This window comes from Cardiocondyla obscurior, linkage group LG02 (genome assembly GCF_019399895.1).
Source record: "Cardiocondyla obscurior isolate alpha-2009 linkage group LG02, Cobs3.1, whole genome shotgun sequence".
In the NCBI taxonomy this organism is placed as follows: Eukaryota; Metazoa; Arthropoda; class Insecta; order Hymenoptera; family Formicidae; genus Cardiocondyla; species Cardiocondyla obscurior.
The window spans coordinates 1,886,078-1,900,886 of NC_091865.1; the positions used below are offsets into that span (position 1 = coordinate 1,886,078).

At 38.3% G+C, this 14,809-nt stretch overlaps 3 protein-coding genes across 3 annotated transcripts in view; 2 read left to right on the plus strand and 1 right to left on the minus strand.

Moving 5' to 3' along the window:
- The window catches only part of Slow (epidermal growth factor-like protein slowdown), a 29,530-nt gene extending 14,997 nt beyond the window's left edge, over nucleotides 1-14,533 (minus strand). Inside the window, exon 1 of the mRNA XM_070671643.1 lies at nucleotides 14,025-14,533. The gene's annotated coding sequence lies outside the window, so the exon portion shown is untranslated. The remainder of the gene's footprint in view (nucleotides 1-14,024) is intronic.
- Nucleotides 811-3,382, plus strand: LOC139111436 (uncharacterized). Its single transcript, XM_070671711.1, has 2 exons — nucleotides 811-1,602; nucleotides 2,213-3,382. The coding sequence occupies exons 1-2, from the start codon at nucleotides 1,540-1,542 to the stop codon at nucleotides 2,627-2,629; spliced, it is 480 nt and encodes a 159-aa protein (XP_070527812.1). The 5' UTR covers nucleotides 811-1,539; the 3' UTR covers nucleotides 2,630-3,382.
- On the plus strand, nucleotides 5,008-11,583 carry Dopecr (G-protein coupled receptor DopEcR). Its single transcript, XM_070671655.1, has 5 exons — nucleotides 5,008-5,354; nucleotides 8,469-8,862; nucleotides 9,206-9,425; nucleotides 9,544-9,973; nucleotides 10,109-11,583. Exons 2-5 carry the CDS (start codon nucleotides 8,751-8,753, stop codon nucleotides 10,286-10,288), a joined length of 942 nt encoding a protein of 313 aa, XP_070527756.1. The 5' UTR covers nucleotides 5,008-5,354; nucleotides 8,469-8,750; the 3' UTR covers nucleotides 10,289-11,583.
- Nucleotides 14,534-14,809: the final 276 nt, after the last annotated feature.

The following is a 14,809-nucleotide window of genomic DNA, read 5'->3' on the forward strand; positions in this document are numbered from 1 at the left end:
ACGCAAACCCGGACCTATATACTAGACTCGGGTCACGTATCCAGGTTTTGACCTACTAACACGATTCAGTGACGTCACGGGAAAGCAGGAGGCAAAAGGGTGGCAAGGCTGAGGTAGGTGGAGCTTCAAATTGACGAAGGAAGTTTCCTTGACATCCTAAAGGGATAATATTCAACTACAAAAGACGCAAATGTTCCCCGCAAAGTACGTAAGGTAAAAAATTTTTTACATCCGTACTTACTTAATATAATTAAATAAGTTTAATTCAATGTAATGAACCGAAAATTGGCATTTAAGCGTTTAATGCAGAAAAAAAAAGAAAGAAATTAAAAAACTGATATCGGTTTATATGATTTATATGTATCGCTAGATGAAACTTTAATTAATAAATTTTTATTACATTCCGCTCGTGTTGCGGTCGATTGAGCTTGCATCTTTGCTGGCCAACGTCAGGCGATCGTCTAAAATCGGCGCCATCCTTTGTCTAAATTCTTGCGCTCTCCCGCTTCGCTTCTTATGTTATTTTACAATTTTTTTATAGGCTATTTACATGTGTTTTCGATAGAATTTTTTCGCGTAAGCAAAACCATTAAGTTCGCCGTGTTCCCTTTCACCGGAAGAATTAACTAAGAGCTCGAAGCCCGAAAGATGTGATTGATTGTCGGCGACGGAAGGTCTCTATCGTCAAGAGCCGTCGGGGTCGGTGACAGCTTCCTGGTTAGACTCATCGTCGTTCGGGCATTCTCATTTATTTTTACAACCGGCGAACGACCTTACCCACGTCGCCAAACTGCCATTACCACGCAACGAACGAATGTGAAAATCACAGGAGTAAATATAAAATTTTTGGGTGAAGATCGAGGCGTATCTCAGGTGTAATTTTTGGACGTACGTCAAAATGTGTAGCAATTAATATAACATATACGTATATTTCTTCGCTAGCTCTGGATTTATTTTACATTTTTGCATGCATTTCGTATTGTAAATTTTTCCAACGCGTACCTTAAATGTGTAACACGTCGGCGTATTATACATGTCTGTTTTAGTTAACTCTGTGTTCTTTCGCTTCAGAAATGAAACGTGAAACGCGTTCTAATACCGTTTACTCTATCATCAAGAAATTAATTCCTCATCTCTTTCGTAGAAGTTTCGTGTTTCGTATTCGACAGGCACCGAATCTTTATATTTATTTAAATCACTACACCCGCAGCCATGTAACTGTATCGAATTATTAATTTTTTTTATTAATTCCGGTATTTCACCAATATTTCATTTCTCTATCTCGTATCTTCTATATGTATAAAACAAATATGCAGCTGTCGATATTTATATTAGCAGGAATTTATATTTGTTTTCCCGAGTAGCAATATAATTTTTATATTAATTTGGCTTTTGCTGCACTTTTTATACTACTCAACAGTTAAAAAAAAAAAAATAAAAGTATTAAAGATGATTAAAAAATAATTTAATCTTACAAGTCATATTTATGATTTCAGATTCAATTGCCATAAGCTGTGAAACAGTGTTCACAGCAATTCTATGTTCCGGATTGTCGACCCACCCCCCAATTTCAGGCAGAGCGCCAGCAAGTGGATCTATAAGGTCAGTCTTGACAGTAAAAACGTGCAGTCAATGTGAAATTTACCCCGGAGGTCTTTGCCAAATGGGTCACTCCGGTGGAAGGAATAAAGAGAGAGATAGAGAAAAAGAGAGAGAAGGAGAGACAGAGAGAGAGAGAGCGAAGGTTACGACGACGAGCGAGATGTCGCCGAGCCATAAAAGTCGAAACGCTATCCAACATGAGTGAACGTGTTCGAGGCGTAATGACTTTAAGCGAATTACTTGAGATCCACACGTGGATCTCAAGGTGCACGACCTTGAAAAGCTACGATGGTCGTGAGATCGATCGGCCGCGCGATGGTTTCTCGTGCGATCTTGAAACTAGCATCGGCAAGAAGTCGCACAAGTCACCTGTCGACTTCAGAATATCGTAGCGTTACTTCGTCGCCGATCAACGTTAATTAATTATTTCAATATTAAATAACTCTCATCTCGTTTAACAGTAAAGGCAAAGTTATTAACAGCGTAAAGCCATTTTACAGCAATTTATATCGCCGGCGTGTTTAAAAATCGTACCGCGTTATCGCAGCTAGGTCTTTAAAGATTTACAGCGTTAAAAAAAAATTTTTAACGTTCCCTTATTCGTTCGCAGATGTTATTTATTTGGTCGAAGGAATCAACTCCGGATCCCAAAAGCAGCCCGTGGTTCGCCTGGCTCGCGACGGCCGTTTTATTATGGCGTTGCCGACGTCGCATCGCCAAGACGATTTTAGCAATCTCGCCGTTGAGATTGCTAAAAAGACGCGCCGCTCATCTAGCAATTAATCAAAGGAGAATTTTAAAACAGAAGAGACACAGTACGACGCAGCTACATAAGCATAAAGCTGCCGGTATACGGCGAACGAAACGATTGTGTACCGGCGACGGACCGCATGTGACTGGCAGTTTATCCGGCATAATGCAAGCTGGACCACAGATCCATTACAGGGTCACTAGAAGCGGCAGAATTTACGGGAAATATGCAAATAAGACCGCGATTCCCAACGGCGACGTTCAAGAATGTCAATGACCGTGATAGCTATACCAATTACGTCAGTCAGTTGCTGTATTTGTCCTCGTGGAAATCTCGTGATTGTCATTATCGTCATTTGATCGACGCAATTTTATAATATTCATATACAATATTTTTTTGTTTGACATAAATTTATTTTGATAAACAATGTGTGGTTCCGTTAAATGTACCAGGAGAATTTGCAGGTATGCATTGTGATACTATTTTTTTTTTAATGTGGAATTTAAGATTAATGTACTAAAAAAGAAATCTTCATACGAAAAACTTTTTTTTTTTTTTTTTTTATCAATTTTTAGCGACTTTGACATAATTTAGAATACAATAAGCGAGACCTTGCAAAGAGATGATCGAGTCACTTAGCATTTGAGATTTCTAGCTGCGTTCATCTCTTCGTCGACCGACCATGAATCAATAAGAGCGTGCTGCGTTTAGGGCGTCAAGTGCGTTTATAAAGCGTCCCAGTTTCTCCAGATGCTTCCCTTCAACTATGGACGCTTTAATAAATCTTTAAGTGCTCTTTCTTAGCATCGAGTGATCAATAATTTTAATAGTCCGACAACAGAGAAATTTACAAATTTTCAATTAATAATTCGCGCACTAACGTTTGTACATTTCCTTTTTTTTTCCTTTTCTTGGCCCTCAGAAAAATATCAATTACATTCGATACACCGCAATTGTACGTCATCGTAGTTTAAACAACTTTACTTCGACTGCGTTTAAAAAAAAAAATATACTCGACGCCTCGTCGCTTAATACGACCCCTCGTCGTTTAATTGGAATAAAAGATTTCGAGGCGAAGAAAAACGGCCGAGCTGCAACGATGAAAACGTCTTTACCTAAGCTGCCGCGCGAGCGGCGTGCCGCAGAGCGAGGCTCGTTGGCACAGCCTAAGTAACAATGAAATGCGGCAAAACTTTTGTATCAGAGATGTGCCAATTTGAGTGGCACAATGCCCGCGGGTTTCAGAATGAGCGTACGTATGGAACGCGCGCGTTGCCGAGCAGAATGGAAACGTAACTGTGCCAAATTTAATCATTCAGTAGCCGGGCTACGTCACTGACATCGGGGGTCTGTACTCGTTGGACGGCTGCCGTTCCAGACGCACGGGAGGATATTGTATTTTTAAGCAAGTAATATGACGCGGTGGTGAATGAAATTCTGATGAACCGTCTAAATACCTGATTTAAATTTTTATTCGACGCATTAACGCCCGTGTGCAGCCGTCTCACGAGTGGCGGGCAGCAATTTTCCGTCTTTAATCAAAAGAGGGCGAATAAATTACGTAGGGGGTGTCTTCATTATCGTGCTTTAACGATTGTCGACGGAAAGACAACACTTTTCTGGAATAGATAGATAATCAAACGAGATTGGCTTGCTTATTTGCAATAACGTTACAATTTTTTTTAATTAAAAGTTTCAACTAAAAAAAATTTATCGCTAATTATAACTGCAAGCTGATGATAATGAGAATTGAAGTAACAGTTTAATGTAGTATCTAAATAAAATAAGTGTCGTAGAATTAAATAAAGTAAGGACTGTTATATCGGCGCTCCAGGTAAATTATCTTCGGATCTACACCTTTGTCACGTTTATTATTCAAGTTATATCTAGTTATAAATAGAAAAAGGATTTAGTCATCTACATATAACACTATATTGCAGACTGACTATGGATGATGCATGACTCGCCTAAGTTGCTGTATCGATTCCTTGTCCATTTCTACATTTATTCGATTTGTGTTAGAATAGAATAGGTATCGCTGCCTCGGAAACGATTAGAAAATCCTCAACTAACACCATCCCGGAATTATAAAACAAAATTAAATTAATTCATTCATTACGTGTCACATAATTTTATTGTCTGAGCTAATTAAATTATTTAAAATTACTAACAAAATTCTTTAAATAAAAGACTCGGTTCTAAAAAAAAAAAAAATATATACCAGAAGCTCCGAGAGGCTCTACGACGTAATTTAAATATTCCCGAAGCTCGGTGTCGAGAATTTATCTCTGAATTACATAAATTTTCGTAATGCGGCAGAGCGGAAACGTCAAGGCGACGTGAGCGCGGCCGAAAAATCGATCAAACCGCCGTTACAAAATATTTCGTCGGCGGACCCAGTACAGAATGCATTCGCCCGGATAAATCTGCGAATCTTCATCGTTTCGATAACCCCGCGTATGATAACCCCGAAATTATCGTTCTTACTGCGCCGTGGGTACGAGCGGATTCGCTGATACGGCGGTGTTTGCACGAGGCATTGCGACAGCAGGGTCGCAGCCTCGAATACGCTACGAAAATGCCCGGATGGGAAAGGGTAGATTGGGGGCGGCGCGCAAGCGTCGTCGCCGTCGTATCGACGCTTCGACGCCCGGGCCGAGGGAGAGAAACCGATTTCTCTGTCAGTAGTGGTACAAGTCCCGGTCGGGGTCGAGCGAGAGTGCGAATATGTGCGCGCGTGCATAGCAGGGTGGCTCTCACGTATACACCACCCCCGCGTAACCGAGAAAAATATGTAAGACACTCGGGCGACGTCGTGACACAAAGAGCTACGACGACGGCGGACGCGTAGGACGGACGTCGTTCCGACTGTTGCCTACCGATTTTGCCAAAGGGTTCGAGAATAAAAGTGGTGCGAGGAGGGCGGACGGGAGGGTGTAACGGACTGTGAGACCCACCGGCGGAAGCTGTTGGTGCACACGATCAGGATGCAACCGAGGAGGTACGTGCGGCATCGAGCACGGGCCAGTGATAACGAGTGCATAGCGGATGCAACGTATACAAAATGCCCGAAATCAGAGATGCTGCCCCCGTGGACCGCAGCATCTCTCTCTCTCTCTCTCTCTCTTTTCACTCGCCCGCCTTCGAATTACGAGATATTCCCTCCGTGTCCGTTCCCTTTCGCTCGGATTTTTCCTCTGATCGTTATCGCGATAACTTCCAATCGCGACTTTCAGTAATTGAGTCCTTATCATCTTAACTGTACGTAGAGGGAACCTTGCGCAATCGTTCACGCATTTCGCTGGAGCAGCCGTATTCCGATTTACGAAAATAATAGCGTTACATACACTACAGATTTAATATAAAATTCAAATATAATAAAACGAATAATTTTACTATATATTTTATTTAATTAATTTATTTTTTAATCCAAGTCCGATAATAATTTTTAAAACAAACTAATAAAATCGGATAAACCTTACTATCATTACTATGTAATCAAAAAAACCGTGATGATTTATCTGCGTCATTATTTGTAAAATAGAGTTCCTTCGGCCCTTTGTTCTTTTTCCCCAACTGTTGCAAAGTTCTTATAAAAATCCACGAATAAAATACACAGGGGACAAAAAAAAATGAAAATGGAAAAATCATTAAAGCTGCATGTGCGAATTATGCACGCGGCCGTATTGCTGTGAAAACTACGATGTATATGTGCATTGACTCGCGCGTGTCCGCTGCTCGTGGATTACCTCTTATCATGACACATGCGCATGGTTGGGCAAATATTCGGTTAACTAAACAAAAGGGAGTATCTGCACGGACATGGCTTTGGTTGTTCATCACCGTACATTTTGATAGGAAAGCGTTCTCTCGCTCGAGCGATAATTAAAAAGCTCCGCCGGCAGAAAAAAAGAAAAAAAAGAAGAAGAAAAGGAAAAAAAAAAAAAGCGTTGCTCCGTGTTTTCTTTTTTTGTCAACCGCAATGTCGCGTAGAAATACCACCCGAGCTGCATGTCTCTGATAAAGTTTACCCTAGTAGAATTGGCCCGAATAATCAGCATGCGCGAGACAAAGTGCTCTTTTCTCAAATGATATTTAATAAGGTCGCCTAATAACCGGAGTTTAATGAAGACTTTGGAAAATGTTATCTTATTATAAATACGAAAGTTCAATGGGCTATCACCGCGATTATCCTCGTCAGAGGCCGATCGCTAACGCCAGCGAAGGTTGATTTAATACGTTGCCAATCAGAGCTTGTATTAATAATAAATGTTCGTGGAAGCGCCTTGCCGCGCGATAACGTATGTGCGTATTTGCAAACGATTGGAAACAGATATTCTTAATCTCTTGTAATTTAACAGTTTACATCTCCAGATCGGCGATAAATTGTTTACCGGAGTTTTATTTTAATTATACTCTCAGCTCTGGACTCTCTAATACATCACGGTAATGGCACATAGTATACCTTGTTCAGGCCGTTGATTGCCGTCAGATATGAGAATAGATAAAAATAGCAACAAAACTCACGAGGTTGAATTTTATTTAATCCTTTTATCGTTCGTGTAATCTCTCGTATGGTTACGTATTGGAAATAAATTTAGAATTTAATTAAATTAAGGTGTTGAATTAAAGATTAAATTTACTGTATTAAATTCCAATGTTTTTTTTTGCTCTCTATCTTTTTTTGTTGAGCAGTTCTGAGAAAAAAGATTTAATAGATCGTTTCCGAGTAGTTGTTGAAAAATTTAGAAATTATCTTAATTAAGCGGATCCAAGATTAGAATTTATATTGAATATAAACAGAGTCATTGAAAGCAGTAATTTTTATCTCTTTCTTTTTATTACCTTGTCTTGTAAAAGTAACGTTGAAATTGTACTACGAGAGAAAACTATTTTACTCGCGAACCGACGTTATATGGATTAACTTTTAATACGCTGGAGGAAACAGTGACCGCTGAGTGAATATGCTAAAAGAGCGAATACTACCTAGGTAATGTTCAATCGAAAATCTTACATTTGCGAAGCAAATTTCTCCGCTGAGCGCCAGTAATTAATAAGTTCGGAAAGAGGTAGAAGGTTGGTTTTCAATCGGAGATTCGCTCAGCGGCATTCAGATCGAGTCTATTGTGCCTCCCCTCAATACCGGGAAAGTGTGCGAGATGAAGGTCAGAACAGGATTCGAAGTCTAATTACTAATCATCCGCGTGGACACGGAGTCACGTGTCACTCCTATTTCACATATATATATTATACTTGTATAATATACATAAAACGTAAATTAAAAAAAAAAAAAAAAAAAAAAAAAGAAAGAAAGAAAAAGAAAAATCTATTAAACGTTTAAACGTTATAAGTGCTACGAGCAAAGTCACGCAATTAATTATATGTAATCTGCGAATAATAAAAATTACGTTTGAAAAGGCTTTATTAAAGCACGATGTATTTTCTAAGTAAAAGTGGCAATTTCAATGTCTTAATTTTTTTACCATTCATTATACGCGCGTTAATTGTTATATCTGTGTACGTTGCTTTTACCTGGTGTCGTCGACGATGTCATGTGACGGCACCGTATCACCTCGTCGCGTATAAAATGTGAAAGTTCCACTTTAATTCGGGAAACATGACAGACAACACGATGCTACGCGATACATTTCTTCATTCAGGATCGACTCAGCTAAATTATGAATGGCGGTCGATACTTAGGGAGGGAAACTGTCATGCGGGTAGTTTGTTGGGTGTTTCCACTGGGGAAGAATTACGTGGCTTTTGCGAGAAAATAAAAAGGAAGAAAGGTCTTCGACGGGAATGAAGGGGAGGGAGGGTGTATTATCGGCACGAGCGATCCAGAAACTTGTTCAATGCGCTTGTTGTACGTTGCACGCTGTCCGAACGATTCTACCCTGCGGAATGCAATTTTTCCTATGTCACTCCCCGTCCTACCATCCGGCCTTCGTCTTCAAAACGGAATTCGACCGACACGTTAACCTCAAGATAAAACGTTCCTTCGAGAGACTTGTAAAAATTTATAAAAATAATTGACACTGATAAATAATAACTGAAAAATAATATTAATTATAACGCGAGAAGCGCGATCGAATTAATTCTTTCGAAATTACAGCTATACGGCAACATCCATTGCGCATGAAAATCCTCGGAAGCGTAACTTTATCGAGGACTCGTTTGCCTGCCTAAGGACTTTGAACGTTCCTGTGTAAGGGTGCGAGACAGATTAAGAACGTAACAAAAAAAAACAAAAATAAAAAAAATCTTGACAAGTGGAAAAGCTAAAGTATTAGCGTTTAGGAAAGTTCAGTACTTGGCAGTGGAAAGATCGCGAAAAGGGTGAAGGATAAAAGCATATAAGGGCTGGTGGGGGGATGCAGCTCGAAAGGGTGGCGGCATGGAGGAGCACTCGTTGGAGGCTCTCATGCAGGCGGGCCTTATCTTGGTGGTCGCCGTCGCCATCATCGTCTCGAATCTACTCATCATCGTCACCTACCTCAACTTCCGCGGTAAGATAAAACGAAAAAAAAGAAAAAAAAAAGAAAAAGAAACGTTACCCACTTAAAAACAATATTTATATCTACCATGCTTTAAATTATCAGATTTAGTGATAGTTTAATACTTATTGTCGAGCAAGCTTTCTCTTTCGCGCGTACTTATTTATCTTGCGAGATTCGCAAACGGTACAACTTTATAAATAACGAAGATTATAAACGTAAATTGAATTAATTAAGTAATGAAGCGCATTAATGATTAAATATATGCGAATAAAAAAAAAAAAAAAAGAAATTTATTTATGTTAGCAGACGAATAAATAACTATGAGCGAGCGTTAAGAATATGTTGCTTACAGGTCCCTCCGAGGTGATAAATTACTACTTGCTATCACTCGCCTCGGCAGATCTTCTGTGCGGTGTGTTAGTGGTCCCGCTCTCGGTGTATCCAGCTTTGGTGCGAAGATGGGTCTACGGAGACATCGTGTGCCGACTCGTCGGTTACTTGGAAGTGACACTCTGGGCGGTATCAGTGTATACCTTCATGTGGATATCTGTCGATCGCTATCTCGCTATCAGGTATGCCAAAAGGACGAAACGTATCGCGATTATTCTGCGCGTCGCGTTCAAGGGCTGACACCTTCGGGCCTATTTTCACCTCGGCGTCGCCGACTTATTTAATTTACGACCTTCGCAGAAAGCCATTGAGATACGAGACGGTGCAGACGAAAACGCGATGTCAGTGCTGGATGGTCTTTACGTGGATCAGCGTGGCGATGATGTGTTGCCCGCCTTTGCTCGGCTTTAACAAGCCGATCTTCGATCGCGAGGCCTTCATCTGCATGCTCGACTGGGGCAACATGGCAGCGTATACCATCACGCTGTCCATCCTCGTGTTGGGCCCGTCAGTTATCACCATCGTCTACACGTACTCCTACATATTCTCCATGATGAGGCGGCTAAAGTCGGGCGTTTTAATCCACGACAAGGAGTATGCTACCGCGTTATCCGAAAATCTAAGCAATCCGAGTCATATTATGTCCTTCGTTCTAGTGATGGCTTTTTGGATATCGTGGGCGCCATACGCCGGATTAAGAATATACGCCGTTGTTAACGGACCTCCTCAGGTAACGATTCCCAAGACTCGTTTAACGTCACCGAATTATTAATTCAAACGTATAAATTCCAAATTAATTCCCGTCGACTTTATTTCTCAATCGTTTGATATTTCTAATTTAATTCGATCGCTTATTTAATCGTAGGTGCCGTTTTTACAATTTGCCGTGGTGTGGCTGGGAGTCACGAACAGCTTTTGGAAAGCAGTTGTGCTCAGTACGCTAAGTCCCCAGTTCCGGTTGGCCGTGCGAGTGCTCTGTCTTACTATATGCTGCCGGCACAGGCGACTTCCGCCGGAACTTCTCGGCCTCGACGATGATGACTAACGTCACATTGACTACGTCTACGAGCGCAACACTTTCGTTGCATTCTGTTTTATTCGCGACGCATTCTCTTATTAGGAAGTCGCTTTCATCTCTCTTCAAGGATCGTCCTCGCATCTGAGCACCACTCGCAAGACGGTTTCCTTAAAACTTCGCGCTTTTAATAAAGGGAATAAATAAAAAGTCGCGAATAAGAAACTTGTAACTGTACCGATACTGGCTTTTAATTTTATTAATAATGAAATAATAAATAGAAATAAAGACTATATTTAGAAATAACATAATGAAATAAATATTGCATGGATAATTCAGAAAGAACAGGTGCGTTATGCGGAAGCAGTTGGTAAGAAATAAATTTTTTTTTTTAGACTTTTAAATGGGTAACAGAAAATAGAATCTTAAAACTTTACTTTAATTATAGAATATTAATATGTTTCTATTTTTTTTTTCCTTTTAATATTTATTATGGTATTATCTGCGTTTTACTTGTATTCATATAGTTGCGTAAATGAAAGATTACATGATACGTCGTATAGTTTCCTAAAGAGAATTACTCTATAAAAAAGTATTCCAATTTATTCACTTACGAAAAATTTCTAAATTGCTGAGAAAAATTTAAGGTACAAAGTATTAACTTTCTAAAAAAAAATGTATAAAAAAAAAGCAGAAAAAAAACCAAAAAAGAAATCTTCAATTTTATTAATAACTTGTACTACTTTGCTCATTGCAATATCATAGAAACAATATCGCAAAAGTAATTAAACTAAAATTGCCTACTAAAATTGTTATATTAAGTCTCATATTTCAAGTAATATAGCTTAAATATCTAGATTGAAATTATTAAATAATCAAAATTACGATTAATATTTAGCTTGTCCAGTTTTCGAAATAAAAATCAACATCTCGACGGTTCATTTGTGTAAAAAAAGGGAGAAATAATAATTAAAAAAAAAAATAAAAACAAAAAAAATAACGCGAAGTAGTAAAAAACATGCGAGTGGTGCAACAATATCTTGCGAAATATTTTTCGCCGGCGACTTCGCCGACGCGCGTCCATTTCTTTAAAATAATCTTGCTTCGCTCAAACACGCTAAAGTCCGTTAATTAAAAATCTCGTTAATCAGGACGATTTTTTGCGTCGTATACAAAGTTAACAGCAAAGAATTATTCTACGATATTTAAAATTAATCGTCGTCTAGTTTACGTCGTAAGGTCACGCTCAATAAATTTAGCAACTTATGCGAAGGATTACAAACGACTATTGCTGCGCAAAAAAAAAAAAAAAAACTGATTAAAAATCTAATCGTAAAATTGATTCATCAAACAACGCCAGAACCATACGCGGGGAGATAAATTTAGTCAATTAACGGAGATGCCTCTATGAATGTGACGCGTCGTCGGCGACGAGTTTTGCGTCGTCGGAGTGTCGTCTATCCCCTTGATAACGCCCCTTGATAGAAAATAATCGGGCATCAAGCGTGCAAATGAAGAGTAAACTTTATTTTTCTTTTTTTTTTAATGCGCGTCCTAGCCGCCAGATTCCTATGCTCTTTCTCTTTCTTGTCGAGAAAGCCGTGAGAAATCAAGGAACTCTTTTTATCGTTAGTATAATTTAATATTAATAAATATAGTCGTAAGTTGTAATAAAATTATAAAAAATATTATAAATCATACACGTATGGCTACTTTACGGATACTTAAAAATTAACAGCAAGCTCGTAATATAGAGGATAAACTAGTAGTAACTTTGAAATCGTTAACATGTACAATGATGTGAACAATTCGCTCAAGAAGACTCATTTTTATTAATATGCTAGTGAAAGTTAATTGAAAGATTTGAATAAAGATTTTTCGACAAGAAAGAAAAGATGGTCTATTTTTTTTTATTTTTTAAGTCTAGTTGGACTCTCATTGGCTTTCTTGACAAACTATATTAACAGAATTCTCCTCATAAAAATCAAAATATCGTCGTTTAATCTAATTCTTAATTTAGATCAAGCGCTAGTTTTATGGGCAGTCTAACTCGGCACCTATTGCAAGTTTTATTACTAATCTTACTGAATAATATATATGAAATCGGTTAATAACACATTTTTTTCTTTTTCGCATGTGAACATAACTATTGCGTCCAATTTTCGCATGTTTACGTAAACCGTGACAACTCGAAGCGCAATTTTGAATGTATTGCGGAACAGCTCTAACCAGAATTGCAACTGGAATCGATATTTTAGAGAAAGGCAGGCAGAAAAAAAAAACGTATATGTTGATCGTATAGAAGAAACTCGATTTTGTAAAGTACTCGTGTAAAAAGAAGAGAAAACATTCGATTGCTTAAATTTAGACGTAGCGTAATCAATTAATACAAACGCAAGACACAGGCTGTTATAATTGATCCTATCTCTTGATTTTAATATAAATATAATATTAATATAAAAGAAAAATGTATAGAAATATTAATTTTAATTTATAAAATATGTTTGTTATAAGTAATATAAAATTAAAAAAAAAAAAAAAAAGGAACCAAGTAGTCGATTATTTTTGTAAGAAACGTAAATGTACTGACGCTAACGTAAAAAAAAAAATTTTTTTCTTGCGTAATATTTAATTAAAGTAATTAATTATGTTATCTGCTAAGTTAAACCGAACGTAACAGTTACGAAACATCTAAAGCTTTTGTTCGACAATAAGTAAAACAATCTGTCTGCGTTTTGCAAGACGTGATAGGTATTAATTACGAGGGAGAAAAAAAAAAAAATTAGCGGGACAATTTCGTGACGCCTATCGCTAAATAGCATGGAATGCTCGAATTTAGGCGTTCTAAACTGTCACGTAACGTCGTTAAATGAAAATGCAAACAATGAATATGCCAAAGTTTCTTCGCTGTGCTCCTGAATAGTGCTCGCACGAATGTATGGACGCGCCGTAACGTTTTTTGACGAATATTAATTTTGTAAATAAAAACCTGTATGCAAGTCGATGTTTAGAAAGTCTCAGCTTCTATTTTTTAACAATAGTAATATACATATTTCACTCAAGTGTAACTTTTCTCTAAAAGGTTAATCCGATAGGAATGTTTAACTGCTGTTTAATTCGACATTTAAAGCATACAAGTGTGTTTTGTAAAAAAAAAAAGAAGAAAAAGAAAAAAAAAAGCGGAAAAAAAGCGTAAAAGTCCAAAACGTCTATTTGTTATTTTACGAACTAAGAAATTACTTGAGTCTCTTAGCTTAAAGATTAAATAATAAAATAATTTACGTGTAAAATACTTTATTGTGTATAAAATAATTTTTTCCGTAGAAATAACTAGCACTTATATATGCAATTTTAAGAAATCTGCTGCAGATGAGATTTAAGTTTTATCTTAATAAATTTATTGGAAACTGCTTTTTTTTTTTTTTAATTTTTTAATTCACCTAGCTCTCATAATTTTTTTATTTAACTTTGCAACGAAGTACGTTATTTAAATAATTAATGTGCTTAAGATATTTTAATTCGGTACTAGATTTATCGTTGCTCGCGGTGGCTACTTTGAATTAATGAACGGAACGTTATCGATATTTTATTTTCGTACTTTTAAATTTTATTTTTGATATTAGAATCATGCACGATTAAGCTATTTTTCAAGAAATCCCAATTCGCGCGCGGTGTTACATCCGGACATTAGTTAATTATAATAATTTTTTAACGATAATTACAATTGAGTGATCAAAGGCCGATGGCATATTGCCGGTTCACTTACTTTTGTGTCTTCATCGGTTAGGTTGGGGCAGGTTATTTTCTGTCCGTCTGTCTATCCGTCCGTCCTTCCTTCCTTCCTTCCTTCCTTCCATCCTTCCTTTCTTCCTTGGCAGTATTCTGGATTATCCTGACGTGTTGTAACACTCGAAATCACTTTACACTATATTCCACTGCTCTGTTCTGTTTTATAATCCCAATCACCATTATTCGAGAAACGAACGACCGAAAGAACAACGGTGGATTATCGCGGCGATTTTTTGCGATTAAAATTAGAAGCGCGACGAACGATCATACAAGTTTACACCTTCGACACTCGTAGCGTTCCTTACTTCCGCCGCGCCGGCACCTTTCCTTTTCGAAGCACGAAACGGCGAGTATACCGACACGGGAGTACGAAAAATGATCGTCCGTTTCCAAGCCGACGACGACGACGCTTGCTCGCGTGCGAGACTTCCTATCCGCGGTCGAAAATACGCGTAGTTGCGGAGTGATTTAGCGACACATCCTCACGCCCGGGCCTCCGCAACTAGACTGACCGTTAGAGATTTTGGACGTTGGTAGGAAAGAGAGAACCGTGTGAGGGAGTGAGACAGTCGATAGGTCCGATCGTCAATTGCTCGCGCGCTGTCCTTCTCGCGCTAACTTCTCGACGCACCGAGCTCGACGCCGAGTTGATCTATTATTTTATTTTTATGCGCTCAGCTGGCTCAAGAAATCTTTTCCAGGAAAACAAAGCGTAGTGCTCGACACTCTAGCATGTTTTTTTCGCAATTCCGAGATGTCTTT

Excerpts from the sequence above, each read along its gene's own strand:
- LOC139111436 (XM_070671711.1), top strand. The coding sequence starts at position 1,540 with ATGTTCCGGATTGTCGACCCACCCCCCAATTTCAGGCAGAGCGCCAGC. Across the intron at positions 1,603-2,212 it reads CCAGCAAGTGGATCTATAAG|ATGTTATTTATTTGGTCGAA; the intron begins GTCAGTCTTGAC and ends ATTCGTTCGCAG.
- Dopecr (XM_070671655.1), top strand. The coding sequence starts at position 8,751 with ATGGAGGAGCACTCGTTGGAGGCTCTCATGCAGGCGGGCCTTATCTTG. Across the intron at positions 8,863-9,205 it reads CACCTACCTCAACTTCCGCG|GTCCCTCCGAGGTGATAAAT; the intron begins GTAAGATAAAAC and ends TGTTGCTTACAG. Across the intron at positions 9,974-10,108 it reads TTGTTAACGGACCTCCTCAG|GTGCCGTTTTTACAATTTGC; the intron begins GTAACGATTCCC and ends ATTTAATCGTAG.